Consider the following 18,639-nt stretch of genomic DNA (forward strand, 5'->3'; position numbering starts at 1 on the left):
TTTTAGTGGTAGGTTGCTGCCAGGGGAGTTGCTGTGTGGTGGAAGGAGGCAACAGTGGCTTGATGTTGGGTGGCAATTGAAAAAGCCTCGACTTGGACCTTGAACTCGAGCCTACACACAAACAAACCCGAGGATAAAAGTGTGAAACCGAGACAAATAAAATAAAATAAATAAAAAGGAAATAAATAAAATAATATAGAAAAAGAGAAGTAACACTAAACTATTAAAATAAATAAAAGTAAAATAAAAATAAGAGAAATAAAACTAAAACTAATAAAGACATAAAACTATACAAGTAAATAAAATAAACTTAAAACTAATTAAAACTATGAAAGTAACAAAGGAAAGGAACGAAATAAAATAAATCGAAACCAAATAAAATACGAAAATAAACTAATTCTAATAAAAACTACGAAAAGAGCTAAAACACAATAAAATTACCAAATAAACAAGAAATGTTATTAAAGAGAAAAAAAGAGAAATAAAGGGAAAATAAGATAAAATAAACACAAAAATGACTCTAAAACTACTCCCTAAGAGTGACATAAATGTCACTCATCAGGCACCATTGCTGGAACGTTCATATGGGACTGCTTTTGGTATTATTACTCTACGGGACGTGCCCAAAGTCGTACTAAGTCAATTCCGATTAAATTATTAGACTTTAATTACTCAAATTAATTAATTAATTAATTAGGCAGAGTCCTTTTAGTCATTAATCAATTTATTTTTTGTCTTAAACGCAAGTCAAACAAACGGTTATGAAAAACACATAGAGTATGCACAACAAATAATGCACAATTAGTCAAGTAGGCACAATATGATGCAATGAGTTTGCAACCTAACCATGGCTCTAGTTCTCTAAAGTTCGGGATATGGGTTAGTCAAAGAGGGTCCATTGTTACTTGTCCGGATGCACCGCGCGGAAGCCTTACCTTTTGAAGGGTTGGCGCGAGTGGATAGGACACCGCGAGTTAAAAAAATAACTCGCTTCCATGGTTTGGTGAATTCAACATTCTCGGATGTACCCTTTGTCGCACACAACGTTCAATCATGTAGATAGAGCATGAATTCCCAAAGGGTTATGTCCATATGTAGAACACATATGGGTTTCAGAAAAGTGAGAAAAACTCAATCAGGAAGTAGGATCGAGCAAATAGTGCTAAAAACTGGTAAAAATTAGAACGCATATTTCTGGCTCGGTATTGGAAGAACTTGGCGCCAGCGAACAGAGGCCGTCGCCGCAATTTAGTTTTTTCGCCTGGCGACAGAGTCAAATCCTCGGCGACAGACTCTGTTTTCTGACGCCAGTTCCTACATGCCTCAGCAGCTTTCTGTGCTCGATTAAATTTTTTCCAGTTTCGCGCAGCATTATTTCGATCATAGTTGTAAAAGATATTCCTCAAATTTCATACGTGTAAAAATCCTATATTTTAACTCATTACGGTTGGTCTTTCCAATGAGATCTTTTTTATGCATATGACAATAATGTTAATCAAAATTACGCACATGAAATATTTAGAACTTTTTGAGTCTCATCCACTCATTCTAAATCATTGCCAAAATAAATTTTAGGAATTAAAATAGAAATCCTCCCCAGTGGAGTCGCCAAAAATTGTAGAAAATATTTCAAGCATTACCCCAAACTTGAACCCCACTGTGATCATACACTTAAGCATGGTGGCGTCCAAAGGGAAGGAAGATAGAGCAAAAGAGTCGCCAACAAGTTTTTGGAACTTGTAAACCGTCACAGGGTGAAGGTTACACCCCTTAACGATCCAGGAGATCGTCAACTCCAATAGGTCTGGAACCATGACTGGTAGTTCGGGGATGAAGGTACAAATCCAACCTAAAAGAGATTGAACCTGCCCTAATAATAGGCCTCTACTTTATTCTTATCGTATTCATGTGCGCATTCTGACTAACATGTAATCAATAGGTTTACCCTAAACCTGTTTATTCTACGTTGGTTGAATTTAATGCACAAATAAAACTATTATTGACGATCACTTGAATTATGAGCATATTAACCGTAAACAAGATTATTAATTATCTTATTAAGCGTGATTACAAGTACCAATACCCTTTAAACATGCATAAAAGGCGTGATCAAGCAATAACAATAAATATCAAGCAACATAATAATCATAATAATAATCATTGTAACAATAATCACATCAATAATAATCAAATTAATCATGTTAAAAATAAAGCATAATAATAGCAAGATCCTAGGCATGATACTAACAAAATTAATAACAAACCCTAGCATGTCACTAAACAATAAAAATCAAAGTTTTAACCCTAACATGATACTAACATGAATATTAGGAAGAGAATAGGAAGCATCGCAGGAATCACAATTGTCATATTTGATATTAGAGATTTTAGTTGTTACCCTAAACATGATACTAGGAAGATCAAAACTCCCAAACATGACACTAGGAACCATAATAACAACCTAGCATGATTTCTAGGAATCATAACATCAATAAATCAATTAAACCACTTACTTGGATGCCTCGTACCTCTTTCTAATAACAAAATACACGCGTTAGTAACTTCAAGGAAAATATAAACAATCAAACAATTAAATTAAATAATTGAAATAGAGATTTGGAACCAAACCCTCAGAAATTAAAACCTTTCACGACTAGGGCGAAGGCAACCTCGAACTTGGCTAGGTGTGTCTAGATCTTGTGAAAGCGGTATTGTGTATGCAAAAGGCTAGTTTAAAAGAGAGAGAGAGAGAGAGAGTAATAAAGAGATTCTTGATGAGAATTGGTGGGAGAGAATTCCTAAGAATTGAAGAGAATTGATGATTGAAAACGAAGGTTTTAGGAGGCTATTTCTAGAGAAAATCAGCCGGATATGATAAAAAACGAATCAGAGTTTCGAAAAGAATAAAACACGACTGCAAGGCCAAACACGCGCCTATCGCCAAATGACAGACCTGTCGCCAGACGTTGCGCGTGTCGCCAGACGCTAGGTATGTCGCCAGGCGACGGAGCTGTCGTTTGACACTAGAAATCATTTTCCACGCATTTTCTTATTTTGATAAAATTTAACCGTTCGAGAGGGCAAAATTGTATTTTCCTTATAAACACTTCTTTTATTTTAATTAAAACTCTAAAAAGTCAATTAAAGTCAATTTATCAATGCTAATTAAATTAGGATTAAAAAAAACCTTCTAGAAAATTCTAGAAGACGATAATCAATTCTAATTGCATTAGGAATGATAAATCAATATTAGGCCCTCCTCTAGATCATTGGGCCGCATATAAATATCAAACCGAGCCCAGTTTAGTAATTTGGCTATAACTTCCTCATTATTCATCGGAATTGGGCTTATAATACATCGTTGGAAAGATCTTTTCGAACGTGACCAAACTACACTCTTATTGGACCCTTGCTATGGACCAAACCAAACTGTATTGGCTGTTTTTCTTAAAATAGGTTTTAAAAAACAGAGAGAAAGAAAATAAATAAAACTAACCGCAACACTAGACTTTCAACACTTTCACTTCATTCGATTATGATTCGATGTGTAAGTTACTCAGCATTGGGTTTGGTTTTGGGGAGAGACAAATGGGTGTCTACACCTACTTCTTTGCACATCTGATAGTGGTCTATACTGATCAACTGATCAAGCGGCCAATGACAACCCTTGAATCACAAGGTCGAATGCTCAAATGAGCTATTAAAATGCAAAGTCTGGAAATCACTTACGAACTAAGGAAAGTAATAAAGGGGAGGGCATTCGCTGACTTTATTGTTGAAATGACAAGGCCGGCCGCGCTAGATAACACCGATCAGGTTTGGAAAGTGTATGTGGAAGGGAGCTCCACTATGAACGGTTGTGGTGCAGGGATTATATATCAGTCTCCTGAGGGAGATAAGTACGAGTATGCACTACATTTCAAGTTCCAGGCCTCAAATAATGAGGCGGAATATGAAGCCTTGCTTGCCGGAATGCGCATGTGCAAGGCTGTAGGGGCAACTAAAATTGATGCTTGCTCTAACTCTCAGTTGGTTGTTAGCCAATACCATGGTGACTATGAGGCCACCCATCCGGCTATGATCAAATGTTTGCATGCGGACAAGGCTGAGGCTGAGACACTTGAAGAATTCAATCTAAGTTAAGTGCCTTGGTCCAAAAATAATCAGGCAGATGCTCTGTCTAAGATGGCATCATCTGCCTCATGTGATACACCTCGGTCGGTATTCTGGGAAGTAATAGATAAATGAAGCATTGAAGAGGATCCCATTGGAGTACTTGACCAAACCTCTACCTGGATGGATAACATCCTGGCGTATTTTCTAGACGGCACGCTGCCAGACTCAGCTCCAGAAACTGTCGCTCTTAAAAAGCGTGCGACCAACTTTGAAATTCGCAAAGGAGAGCTTTTTAATAAAGGGTTCCTATAACCCCTCTTGAGATTCATCACCGCCGAAAAGGGGCAGGAGATTCTGGAAGATTTCCATGCGGGCTTTGTGCCTAACATATAGGCGGCAGGTCTCTAGCAGAAAGGGCTAGAAGGCAGGCCTACTTCTGGCCCACCCTTGAGATGGACGCCATGAAATTGGTAAAAAGATGTGATAATTGCGAAAAATTCGGCATACTTATACACCGTTTGACCATGAATCTGACGGCCATATATAGCCTAGTACCATTCTCCAAATAGGGCATGGACATCCTAGGCTCGTATACTCCTTCATCAGGCGGACGACAATATATCTTTGTTACCATGGATTACTTCACTAAATAAGTGGAGGTAGAGGCCGTAAAAAACATCAAGACATAGGACGTCATCTCTTTCATTTGGAAGAACATTATCACCCAGTTTAGGGTGCCGATGTTTATGGTTTTTGACAATGGTCCTCAGTTTGAGACGCCTCATCTCAAGACTTGGTTGGGAGATCAAGGGATCTCATAATGTTTTGCATCAAACGACTGAACACAAGCAAACGATAAGGTTAAAGCCTTTAACAAGTTAATCTCAGACTACATAAAAAAGAAGATTGAAAGAGCTGGCGGCCTATGGGCAGATGAGCTACCACACGTCCAATGGGCCATCTGAACAACAGCAAAAGGGGCAGCTGGAGAGATCCCATTTCTCATGGTGTACGGTGCAGAGGCCGTCTTTCCCATTGAACATTATGAGCCAAATTTTTGAATCATGCTATATGATGAATAGACAAATTGGGAGGCCATGCAGCTTGCATTGGACTCATTTCTTGAGCGCAGGGGCAATGCCGCCTTGCGTCATGAGATCTACCGTCTGAGAATGACTGAAGCGTACAAAAGAAAAGTACACAAGCGGCCGCTACAGGTTGGGGAATTTGTGTTATGGAAAATGGAGGCAGTCCGTAGGGAGAATGCGCAAGGAAAGCTAATCCCTAATTGGGAAGGCTCCTACCAAATCTATGAAGAAGTAAGAGGCGGAACCCACCATTTGGATACACAAGATGGCAGGTAGCTACTATAACACCCCCAAATTACTCTATAATATTAACAATTATAATCCAACTTTTGGGAGTAACTTGGGAGTATTATCGCCACGTGATTACGTAAGGCTTAGCAGAGTTTTACAGCGGAAAATAGTAATAATCTTTTATGAATAATAATAGTAATAGTTTTGAAACATTTACGGAGCAACTAAAGCACTGATACTACGTTGACAAAATTAAACTAGGTGATCACCGCCCATCGTTCCCAATGCTGCATATAATTCATGTCGTATGGTCGTCATCACTTATCTACTCATCATTAACAAAAAGTAGGTGATTAATCATATTTATATAGGGTTCTTAGGCACGTTTATGTTAGTTTTTATACCTTTTTCTTAGTCTTTCTGGTCGATTTTAGGGTCATATTTGCACAAGGCATCATATGTCTCTCAATTAATCTTTTTTGTGTATTTCTTAATGTTTCAGGTGATTTCGTAGTCATTTGGACGCTTTCGAAGTATTTGGAGATGATTCGAATGATATTTGAATGGAAATAGATGGATCGAGTTCATTGACTGAGGGATTAATGCTCGTGGATTTTGTCTCTAAGGATTATATGCATGGGAATTGAAAAAGAGCATCCACAAGTATTGATATGCACTTTTCGGAATTGAATTTGAGTTAGAAACAAAGGAAAACGAAGGCTTGCAAAGTATCAAAAAGCACCTTTGTGCATTGTTTTAGCCATGTCTCGAGTTCTACAGATCGGATTTAGGTGATTCAAGTTGGGTTGGAAACTAGACTTGAAGAGCTTTCCAATGATAGTTTGCACGCCTTCGTACAATTCCTAGATTGTGAGTTACAGCCTTCCAAAATTGGTCTTGCAAATATGCCAGCAAGCGCCCAGCCATCGGGCGATGGTTTAGCCGCACACACGACCCTTCGAATCTGCCTAGCTCGATGGAAATCCATCGGCCGATGGTCTTCGTCGCAACCATTGATCACTCGACCATCGGCCATCCATCGGGAGATGGGTCTGGCGTGCGGGAATTTTGCTTTCCATCGATTGTAATTCTCGCGACCAATTAAAAGACGACCTTTGTTATTTTTATTTCCTTATTTTATGTTATCTATTTTATTTTACTTAGGATTAGGATTTAATATAAATAATTGAGAGGATTTTATTTTCCACTTTTATGCTTTTTTTTTTTTACTTGATTAAATGCTTCTTAGTTTTTTTTTTCTTTTCTCTCCATTGTTGAACCCTAGCTTTTCATTCTCCATTAATTCAATCATTGAGGTATTTTCATTCAATCTTTCGTTCTTTATTTATTTTATTAATTATGAATTCAAGTTTATTTATCTCTTTTGTTTTATTTATTTCAATTATGAGTGAGTAGTCATTTTCTAAGGTTAAGTGAGGGAAGCCATGTTTATACCATGATTATTTGTGCTTAATTATTTATAAATTTATGAATTAGGGTTTGAATAATTCCAATTGATTTGTGCTTTTTTGTTTGATTCATGTAATTGGCCAATATCATGAGTTGATTATATAGCTAATAAAAATTAGAATTGAAAGATCATATTTTTAGAGGCTTAAGTACAATTGGCGAATTTGATTATGTTAGTGACCGTACTACATATGTTAATTCGTAAGTGTTAATTCTCGAACATAGGATTAAAAAGTTCTTTAATTATTGATCTAGTTTGTTTTTTAATGGATTGTTTGCATTTCTTGGATTGGTATAAGCATGGTGGACCGAACGTATGCCCTAGAGTTTAATTTATCTGAGAGCAACCTTATTTTTATTATTGTCATACATTAGTTAATTAATCATCAAACTACTCTTTGTTTATTGAAATAGTTTATAATAATTGGGCAAAAACTAATAGAATCTGTCTCCATGTGGGATTCGACCCGTATTCGCTAAGTCTCTGCTAACAACAGACACCGTGCACTTGCGGTATAACTTTTTATTTATCATGTTTTTGGCGCCGTTGCAGGGGAGACGGCTGGATTCTATTAGTTTTAGTTTGATTGTTTGAACTGTTTCCATTGTCCCATTGGAACTTCTAGTTTCAATTGGGACATTTTCATTGCTTTCTTTTCTTTTTGTTTATGCCCAGGTCAAAACGAACAGGTGATTTGATCCGTACGGAGTCGGACTTGGACAAGACCCTTAGGCAACTAAAAAAAAGGGAAAGGGAAGCATAAAAAGACCCACTCACAGAAGAGCTCTACAACATAGTCTGACACACGCAAGGAGATGACTGATAATTCTTACGGGGTACCATCCCAAGATGGCATTCCAACGGGTCTTAAAATGCCAGCAATCACTGCAGAGAACTTTGAAATTAAACCCGCATTTCTCAGTATGGTTCAACAAAATCAGATTAGCGGCCATCCTATTGATGAGCCAATTAATCACTTGCAGCGATTTCAACAATTATGCTCCACTGTTCATCACAAAGGAGTCACTCAAGATCAATTAAGAGTGATGTTGTTCGGATTTTCCCTTTGTGATAGAGCTCAAAAATGGTTGAATACCGTTAAGGAGACGGAGTGGAGCAAAATTTCTCAAGCATTCCTCAAAGAGTATTTCCCTCCTGAAAAAACTGAAAAGATTTGAAATCAAATATGAACATTTTCTCAAGAGTCGGGGGAATCTCTTAGGGAATTATGGGATAGATTCTTAGATCTTCAACGATCATGCCCGCATCACAATTGAAAGGTAGAATCTTGTTCGTATTTTCTATAACGGACTAGAACCCGAGACTAAATGTGTTGTTGATTTAGCCGCAGGTGGTGTTTTCCTTGACGAGACAATCGAGGAAAGGTATGATTTTCTTGAAAAATCTTGCAGCCAATCATTTCTCTTCTCTAAGAACGCGAGCAAAGAAAGGGAAGATGGAAGTTGAAGCCTATTCAATCTTGACTTCTCAAATGGCTCAATAACTGCAAAGATTGATGCATTACAGGCCACTCATGACTTCTCTCTTGTATGTGTTAACTCTATATCTTCTCAACCTCTACAAACTAATTTTTTTTGTGAATTGTGTGGTATATAGGGTCACTTTGGATATCTATGTGCTTCGAACTCTCAAGATACCAATCAGATGAAGCAAGTGAATGCCTTTCAACAAAGGCAACCAAATAACCCATATTCTAACACATTTAATCTAGGTTGGAGGAATCATCCCTACTTCTCATATAAAAGCAACAATGTTCAAAATCCTTAACCTTAGCAACAATGGTCACAACCTCAGAACCCTCAGCCTCCACAATATGTTGCAAGACCTCCACTCAATCAACAAGGGGCCTCTCATCATGCTCCTCCGGTTTTCAATAGGCCACCTCAACAACCTACTCATGGAAATGCCAGCACTGAAGAGCCGACTATGTCTGACCTTATGAGAATGATGACATCCATGAAGCAAAACACTAAAGATAGCATCAAGGAGTTAAAAAATACGACAAAGAATTTGGAGAACCAACTCGCACAAGTCGCAGGTACCAATAGCCAAAGGCAACCTGGCCACTTACCGGGACAACCTGTCCTTAAGGAGACCGCCAATGCTATCAGTACTCGTAGTGGTGTTAGCTATGAAGGGCCCCAAATGCCTATTGATGATGCAAATCTTGAGAAGGAGAATAGTGAGGTTGTAGAGAAGGCCTTGGATGATGTTTCCACCTCGAAGGATGGGAAAGCTAAAATATGTGATGTCGAGAAAGAGAAAAAGAAAGGTTCCGAGCCTCCATCCATCGAGCCAAAGCTTCCATTCCCACATCGAATGCAAAAGACCAAGATAGATCAACAATTTGGTAAGTTCTTGAATTTGGTCAAGAACCTTGAGGTAACTGTTCCTTTTACTAATTTAGTATCTCAAGTTCCGATGTATGCAAAGTTTTTAAAGGAAATGATTACTAAGAAGAAAGACTTTAGTGGTGTAGAAACAGTTGCTCTAAGTGTAGAGTGTAGTGCTATATTGCAAAATAAATCCCCATCTAAGCTTAAGGACCCTGGTAGTTTTTCCATCCCATGTCATGTAGGTGCATTATTCATTGATAAAGCTTTATGTGACTTAGGTGCTAGTGTGTCTGTTATGCCTCTTTCAGTTTGTAATAGGTTGAATATGAGAGATTTAAAATGCACACAAATCACCTTGCAAATGGCAGATCATTCTATAAAATACCCTTTAGGTGTTCTAGAGGACTTCCCCGTTCGGGTTGGGAAATTTTTCATTCCTGTTGACTTTGTAGTTCTAGATATGGAGGAGGATAGTAATATCCCGATCATTTTAGGTAGACCTTTCTTGTGTACTGCAGGTGATGTTATTGATGTCAAGTCTAGGTCTCTTACTTTGTCTATTAGTGATGATACAATGACTTTTAATCTAACCAATGCGATGAAGTTGCTTATGCTTGAGAATACTTGTTGCAGGATTGATGTGCTTGATGAGATTGTGAGAGATGATACGCCTCGTGAGTTAGCTAATGATCCATTAGAAGTTGTTCTCACCTTGGAGGTTTCTGAAGGAAAAGGAGATACAGAGATTGACTCCTTTATTTGTGACTTGGATGCCCCTAACACTGAGGGGTCTAAGGTAATGGAAACTGTTTATTCTACTTCTGAGTCACAGGTAAAAAACGTAGAGTTAAAACCTTTGCCTTCCCATCTTAAATATGCATATTTGGATGATAACGAGGAATACCCTATAATTATTAGTGCCAAACTTGATGATAGCCAACTTTCTAAGCTTTTAACTGTGCTTCGCATGCATAAAAAGGCAATCGGGTATAACATTGATGATCTTACAGGGATAAGTCCTAAATTTTTTCTTATGCATAGAATCAATTTGGAAGAGAATCATCGCCCTTGCATCCAACCGCAACATCGATTGAATCCTAATATGCAAGAGGTGGTGAAGAAAGAGGTAATGAAACTTCTTGACGCGAGCATCTTCTACCCCATCTCAGATTCTAAATGGGTGAGCCTGGTACAAGTCGTTCCTAAGAAAGGGGGGACAACTGTTGTTAAAAATGATAAGAATTGACTAATTCCTACTCGTGTTTTCATAGGTTGGCGTATGTGTATCGATTATAGCAGGTTGAATACTGCTACCTTGAAAGATCACTTCCCCTTACCTTTTATAGATCAAATACCTGAAAGATTAGCAAAACATAGTTTTTTTTTTTGTTATTTGGATGGATATTCAGGTTTTTTTTTTCAGATTCCCATTCATCCGGAAGATCAAGAGAAGACAACGTTCACATGCCTCAATGGTACATTTGCTTATCGCAAAATGCCATTTGGGTTGTGTAACGCCCCTGTGACATTTCACAGGTGTATGATGGCTATTTTCTCTGATTTCATTGAGAAGATCATGGAGGTATTTATGGATGATTTCAGTGTTTATGGTTCTGACTTTGATATGTGCTTGCATAATCTTTTTAAGGTGCTTAAACGTTGTACTGACGTCAATTTGATCTTGAATTCTGAAAAGTGCCACTTCATGGTCAATGAAGGAGTGGTACTTGGTCATCTTATTTCTGATCGTGGCGTCCAAGTTGACAAAGCAAAAATTGAGGTGATTGAGAAACTTCCCCCTCCCGTGAATGTCAAGGGAGTGAGAAGTTTTCTTGGTCATGAAGGGTTTTATCGCGGATTTATAAAAGATTTTTCGAAAATATCAAAACCTCTCACTCAATTATTGCTTAACGATGCCACATTAGAGTTTACTGATGCTTGTATGGAGTCTTTTAACAGGACTAAGGAGGCATTGATAACTGCTCCAAACATACAACCTTCGGATTGGGATTTTCCATTCGAGATCATGTGTGATGCGAGTGACTATGCTGTGGGAGCCATGATTGGACAACGAAAGAAAAAGGTTTTGCATGAAATTTACTATGCTAGTAAAACCTTGGATGAGGCTCAGATGAATTATGCCACCATAGAGAAAGAGCTCCTAGCTATTGTGTATGCTCTTGACAAGTTTCGAACTTACCTCATTGTTCGAAAGTGATCGTCCACACTGACCATGCCGCTCTGAAGTATCTCCTAGCAAAGAAAGAGGCTAAACTGAGGCTAATTCGATGGATTTTTCTCCTCTAAGAGTTCTTAATGAGTTTGTGGTGATTAATTGTGATTGAACATTGGTATTTGGTTGGTGGTTGATTGTAATTCATTCTACGTTGGATTTTGGAATTGTGATTACTAGTGTTAGTTGGAGTATTTTGTGTTTATTGCTATTTGATTGTGACATTACATCATGAGAACCACAAAAACCAATAGTTCTCACCCAAAGTCCACCCCATCTCCACTTGCACCACTAAGATCCACTTCAACAAAGAGAAATCCACCTCGAAAAGCAAGAGCCTCACCTTCAAAGAAGAATCCCAAGCCACCACATAAATCCCCTCCAACCACTTCTCATACCAACCCACCTTCAACCTCTCACCCTTCCTCAAGTTTGAGTAAAGAAGGCCTTGGTTTTTCACTTCAAGACCAAAAAATCAAACCAACACTTCGTTATTCGCAAGACAATGGTAAGAAGCTTGGGGTTGACGATTGTTTACAAGAAAAAGGTCGAAGGTGTGGTTGGTCAAAAGTTCTTAATTTAACGGAAAAGGTTTATCTGGATTTGGTTATTAAGTTTCTTACTTCTTTAGTAGTGTCTGATAATGATGACATTCTTTTTCTCTTGATGGAGTGGCACATTCAATGGCACTAAAGGAGGTTAATGAAATTTTCGAGTGGCCTTGTGATGGAACTATCGGCCCATCAAAGTTTAATTTGTTTTGGGGTGACAAGAATGGATTACAATTTAATCAAAAAGTGTTTTGGAGAGAACTCATAGGTCGAGATGATTGATAGTGTTTTGGAGAGAACTCACAGGTCGAGATGATTACAATCTCTCATACTTCTTCTCGTGGGACTTTTCCACCCCACCCTTTTTGTGATAGTGTCAGTTTCGAGGGGTCTAGCAGCGATCCAGTCACTATAAAGATGTTCAAGCAGCTCATGGCTAACATTGGTACGTTTTCTCAAGAGGTTATTGATCATTTTGGAAATTTGGAACAACGATTTCAGGCCTTGAATTCGGAGGTTGTTTCTCTACATCAGCAGGTAGTAGTTTCTGGCACCACCGCTAAATTTAATCACACTATAGTCGACACCTCTTCTGTCGACAAGGTTCCTGCTGAGTGAGCTTTTCTTTCTTATCTCTCTCTCTTGTATTTTATTTTGCCACAGTGAGGACACTGTGTTTCATTCTAGCTTGTGGGAGGGATATCTATCTTTTAATGCTTTCAAAGTGTAGTTTTATTGCTTTCCGTAGGTGTTGCATGGTTTGTATTGTCTATTAGGGATGTGAGTTTACATGTAACGAAAAAAAAAGTATTGCTTTCTTAGTTTAGTTGTGTTTTTGAATAATGCATTCTTGTGTTTATCTTCATTATTTTTACTTTGAACCGTGTGCGGATTAGATTAGACTTTCTTGAGCTTCTTCTCATCAATGTTATGATTTTGAAATTCGGTCGGTGTGCTTTATACGTTGATAACTGCGTAGCAATGTAGCTTGCGATTAATGGGATTGTGGAAAGATGTTTTGCTCTTTTTGAGTCTAGCTAGTCGAGATTTTGTAGACCCGAAGCCATGTGAGTTTTCGAAACATGATTGATTGATTGTCACATTTATAACAGTGTATAATTTTGTATGTGTGATAGTTCCTGGTGTAACTCTGATCTTGATTTTACCTTGAGACTCGTAGTAATTTGGTTGTGATGAGTGCATGATTGAAATGATAAAGGTCTTTCTTTTTGTCAATTTGAGGCTCCAGAAGTTATTTTTGTACATTTTCTCCTTAATTGTTACTCGTGTTGAGCTTTACCCTTAATTGAATTAGCCATATTACAAGCCTTCGACCTCAATTGGTTACTATTCACAAGCCTAGTTTGGGGGAGTGGTCTATCTTGTGATTTGTGATTTTTATTTGGCTGAATATTTGCTTCGTGGTGCAATAAAGGAGATTTTGAATGGATGATCAAGGTTTTAAAAAACAAAAACAAAAATGAAAATAAAAAACAAAAATGAAAAAAAGAAAAAAAAAAAAGAGAAAATGAAGGGATGAAAAAGAAAAAAAAAATGCTTATAAGAATATAAAAATTAAATAAATAAATAAGGGTTGAAGAAGGAAGGGAAGAAGAGAAAATCAAATTACTTTGGTGTATAGTGATTTTTGTCTTGGTTTTTATGGTGTATGGAGATGCTAGATGCTAAACGAGGTTATCTTTGACATGCATTTGGTTGTGTTGTTATTATAAACTATTATTACCACTCTCCCAGCTAGTTCAACTCTCAAATCTCCCAAAATGTTTATCCTACCTCTAACCCTAGCCCCATTACAACCCTCATAAAGACCTTTTGATATTCGTGCATAAGTTATGATAAAGTGAACTGAGTTTTGAGTCAAAGTTAAAGAGTAATTGTTGCATTCCAAGTCGACATGGTATAGGTTGAGTGTTTATTATAACCCTAAGCTGGTAGGGCACCTCTCGTGCTAAACTTTAGCATATCTATAGGAAATCGGCGGAGACTAGCTTGGAAAGAGACTGTTTGTGGCCTCTAGATTGGTGAGTTAATTGCATGACTATGAGTGCTACGTGGTTCTATATGTATCGGAGCCAGATTTTAATTTTGATAACTTTGGCTTGATAGTTTGCTCGAAATCAATTTGGTCTTATTCTGGTTCCCAATAAGTCTTATTTGTCTTGTTTCTCCGTCTTGAGTCAAGTGTTGCTTAGCGACAAGCAATGGTTTAGCTTAGGGGAATTTGATGGATCATATTTATATAGGGTTCTTAGGCACGTTTATGTTAGTTTTTATACCTTTTCCTATGTCTTTTTGGTCGATTGTAGGGTCATATTTGCATAAGTCATCATATATCGCTCTATTACGCTTCGTTTGTGTACTTCTTAATGTTTCAGGTGATTTCGCAGTCATTTGGACGCTTTCGAAGTGTTTAGAGATGATTCGAATGATATTTGAATGGAAATAGATGGATTGAGTTCATTGAACGAGGGATTTATGCTCGTGGATGTTGTCTCTAAGGATTATATGCATGGGAATTGAAAATAGCGTTCACAAGGATTGATATGCACTTTTCGGAATTGAATTTGAGTTAGAAACAAAGGAAAACGAAGGCTTGCAAAGTATAAGAAAGGACCTTTGTGCATTTTTTCAGCCATATCTCGAGTTCTACAGATTGGATTGAGGTGATTCAAGTTGGGTTGGAAACTAGACTTGAAGAGCTTTCTAATTATAGGTTGCACGCCTTCATACAATTCCTAGATTGTGAGTTACAACCTTCCAAAATTGGTCCTGCAAATCTGCCAGCAAGCGCCCAGCCATCGGGCGATGGTTTAGCCGTACACACGACCCTTCGAATCTGCCTAGCACGATGGAAATCCATTGGCCGATGGTCGTCGTCGCAGCCCTTGATCACTCGACCATCGGCCATGTATCGGGTGATGGTTCTGGCGTGCGGGATTTTTACTTTCCGTCGATTGTAATTCTCGGGACCAATTAAAAGACGACCTTTGTTATTTTTATTTCCTTTTTTTATTTTATCTATTTTATTTTACTTAGGATTAGGATTTAATATAAATACTTGAGAGGATTTTATTTTCATCTTTTATGCTTTATTTTTCTAGATTAAACGCTTCTTAGTTTTTTTTCTCTCCATTGTTGAACCATAGCTTTTCATTCTCCATTAATTCAATAATTGAGGTATTTTCATTCAATCTTTCGTTCTTTATTTATTTTATTAATTATGAATTCAAGTTTATTTATCTCTTTTGTTTTGTTTTTTCAATTACAAGTGAGTAGTTGTTTTCTAGGGTTAAATGATAAAAGCTACGTTTATACCATGATTATTTGTGCTTAATTATTTATAAAATTTATGAATTAGGGTTTGAATAATTCCAAATGATTTGTGCTTTATTGTTTGATTCTTGTAATTGGCCAGTATCATGAGTTGATTATATAACTAATAAAAATTAGAATTGAAAGATCATATTTGTAGAGGCTTAAGTACAATTGGCGAATTTGATTATGTTAGCGACCGTACTACATATGTTAATTCGTAAGTGTTAATTCCCGACTGTAGGATTAACAAGTGCTTTAATTATTCGACCTAGTTTGTTTATTAATGGATTGTTTACATTTCTTGGATTGGTATAAGCATGGAGGACCGAACGTATGCCCTAGACTTTAATTTATCTAAGAGCAACCTTATTTTTATTATTGTCATACTGTAGTTAATTAATCATCAAACCACTCTTCATTTATTGAAATAATTTATAATAATTGGGCAAAAACTAATAGAATTTGTCTCCTTGTGGGATTCGACCCTTATTTGCTAAGTCTCTGCTCACAACAGACATCGTGCACTTTCGGATAAGTTTTTATTCATCAGTAAGGCAAAGCCTAAACAAAACAAATACGTATTAGCCAAAACACTAAGTACATACAAATGCTAGACATGTAAAAACAATTTAATTAATTAAACATGCTTTTGAAGAAATTTGACTTTAATAAATCATAATTTATCCAAACCATTCATGTATATGAATTCATGTATTAAAACCTGTCAAAAGAACCAATTTACGAAATAACCAACTTTCCAAAGATAATTATGAATAGGATGGATCAATCCATATTTTCTTAAATTATTTCACATCTAAGTTTGCACACCCACCAAACTAGTAACTCCTTTACATAGTGCTATCAAGGGGAAAGACTAGTCATACAAAGTCCATAGTCTTCAACTTACTTTGCATAGTGGGAGTTTAAAAAAAATCCAAAGATCCAAGGGGAAAGACTAGGTCATACAAAGTCCATAGTCTTCAACTTACTTTGCATAGTGGGAGTTTAAAAAAAATCCAAAGATCCAAGGAATAAATCCTGATAAACTTTCCAATATCCCATACTCGAGATAATTTAAACAGAAAAACTTCCTTTTTAAACAACTTGAATATCAGTACAAGTTTATAATCAACCATATAAAATATTTAAACATTTGAGATCGAACAATTAAAACATGTTTCACTGAAATATATTTAACAATCATTTAAACATCGTTCAAAATCACTTAACATTTCACTATCATTTATACATGGTTCAAAATCACTTAACGTGTAAATCACGTTGCATATATAAGTCACTTTTATAAAAGATCTAGCCACGTGTATGTATCTTGATCTTTGCACACAAGTACGGAACTCCTACTTACGAACACCAACTTCCTCCTACACACTAGTAGAAAATACTAAATGGAAAGCCCAAAATGGCGAGTGGTTATTGAATTCCGCTTCCAATAACACCAAAAAAAAAAAAATAAAAACAAGCAAATGGAAATCGTTTTTTGGGTGAACCGCTTGCCAAAATGTAAATGGCAAGCGGTTTATGGGTGAACCGCTTGCAATTCCTTAAAAAAATAAAACCCTACCAACTAACCCATTTCACGCCTCTCTCCCTCTCTCCATTTCAGCCTCTATTTAAGCCTTTCTCACTCTCTTTCCTCTAAGAATCCTCTTAAGCCTCCCTCACTTTCCTTTCTCCGTTTCTCACTCTCCTCTCTTCGTTTCTCACTGTTTCTTACCGTCTTTTCTCTCCATTTCTCACTCTATTTTCTATCTCATCTTCTCTCTCAATCTCAATCTCAAGCTTCCCCTCATTTTCGAGCAAAAATATGAACAAAAAATTGTGCTTTTTTTAAGTTGCTTGGTGGTGGTGGTGCTACGGGTACATGCAAACCAAATTCGAGCCACAATTACAAGGAAATATCGGGTTTTACCCAAATTAATGGTTTTAAGGTCAAGTTCGACCATAAAAACTCTAGATCTAAATTATGTTGTGCTCGAATTTGGCCTTATATAACCAAGTTTGAGGCTAAATGTGGTGGATTGTGTTAGAATTCTAGGTAAGTTACTGTTTTAATTTTTATTTCCTTTTTAATTTTGTTTTTGAATTTGTTGGTGTTTTTGTTTAAAAATTGGTCGGTTCTTGTTTGTTAATCTAATGGTTGTGGTTGATGTGTAGATCTATTATTTTTTCTTTTGTTTTGGTATTGTTTATATATATATATATATATATATATATATATATATATATATATATATATATATATATATATATATATATATATATATATATATATATATATATATATATATTCTATGGTGGTCATATAATCTGGGTTGCGGTGGTGTAGATCTAATTTTTTTTTCCTTTTCTTTCGGATTTTATTTTGTTTTAGATCTGTTTTTTGAGCTATTTTTTTCTAATTGTTTTAGATGAGGTGGCGTCAGTTGCGGCGGGCTGGTGGCATCGATTTCTGATGGTGGCGTCAAATAAGGTGGTTGCGATGGTGGGCTGGTGGCGTCGAATGTGGTGGCGGTGGTGGCAGTGCGTGGTGGTTGATTGAGGGCTGATTTATTTTATATTATTTTTTTGTTGACGAAGATTTTTATTACTTGTATTAATTTTTTGTAGGAAAATTTCACACCAATAATCCAACCTTTCACTCATTCTCCCAAAATAATCTAACCTTTCGATTGACCTTGAATAATCCTAAGTTTACAATTATTTTCTTCCAGCAACCCTAGAAGGTCACCTTACCCTTTACAGCTGGTTACCATCTATGTGACACTTCTTAATTGGTCAATTTTTTAATTTAAAAAAATATATTTAATTAAAATTTTTTTTAAAAAAATTGGTTCTCCTTTCCCCTTCCTACCCGTTTCTCTCTCCTCTCCCTTCCTTCATTATCACCACCTAAACCACTCACCACCATCTACTGTACCACCACCTACAATCACCTCAACAACACCAATATCACCACTCAATACAACATCCATCCACTACCAACCCACAATTCAACCGCAAACAACACCCACAACATCATAGACCGCCCTCAACATTAACAATGTACGACGACAATGGTGCGGGTTGGGGTTTCGGTTTTTGGGTAGGTAGGATTGGGGTTTCGGGTTTTGGGTGGGACGGGGTTTAATGGTTTCAACTAGGTGAGGTTGGTGGTTCGAGTATATGGGTAGGAGTGGAGGAAAGGTTTCGGGTCTGGGTTTGGTGGTGGTGGGGTAAGTGGTGGCGGGTCTGGGTT

General features: G+C 37.0%; 1 protein-coding gene across 1 annotated transcript; it reads left to right on the top strand.

Moving 5' to 3' along the window:
- The first annotated feature begins 7,721 nt into the window (after positions 1 to 7,721).
- LOC145624952 (uncharacterized) lies at positions 7,722 to 11,481 on the top strand. The gene is made up of 6 exons (XM_081678038.1): positions 7,722 to 7,949; positions 8,524 to 8,580; positions 8,701 to 10,452; positions 10,535 to 10,540; positions 10,687 to 10,986; positions 11,080 to 11,481. The coding sequence occupies exons 1-6, from the start codon at positions 7,722 to 7,724 to the stop codon at positions 11,479 to 11,481; spliced, it is 2,745 nt and encodes a 914-aa protein (XP_081534164.1).
- The last annotated feature ends 7,158 nt before the right edge of the window (positions 11,482 to 18,639 follow it).

This window comes from Chenopodium album, chromosome 3, assembly GCF_948465745.1.
Source record: "Chenopodium album chromosome 3, dcCheAlbu1.1, whole genome shotgun sequence".
NCBI classification, from domain to species: Eukaryota; Viridiplantae; Streptophyta; class Magnoliopsida; order Caryophyllales; family Amaranthaceae; genus Chenopodium; species Chenopodium album.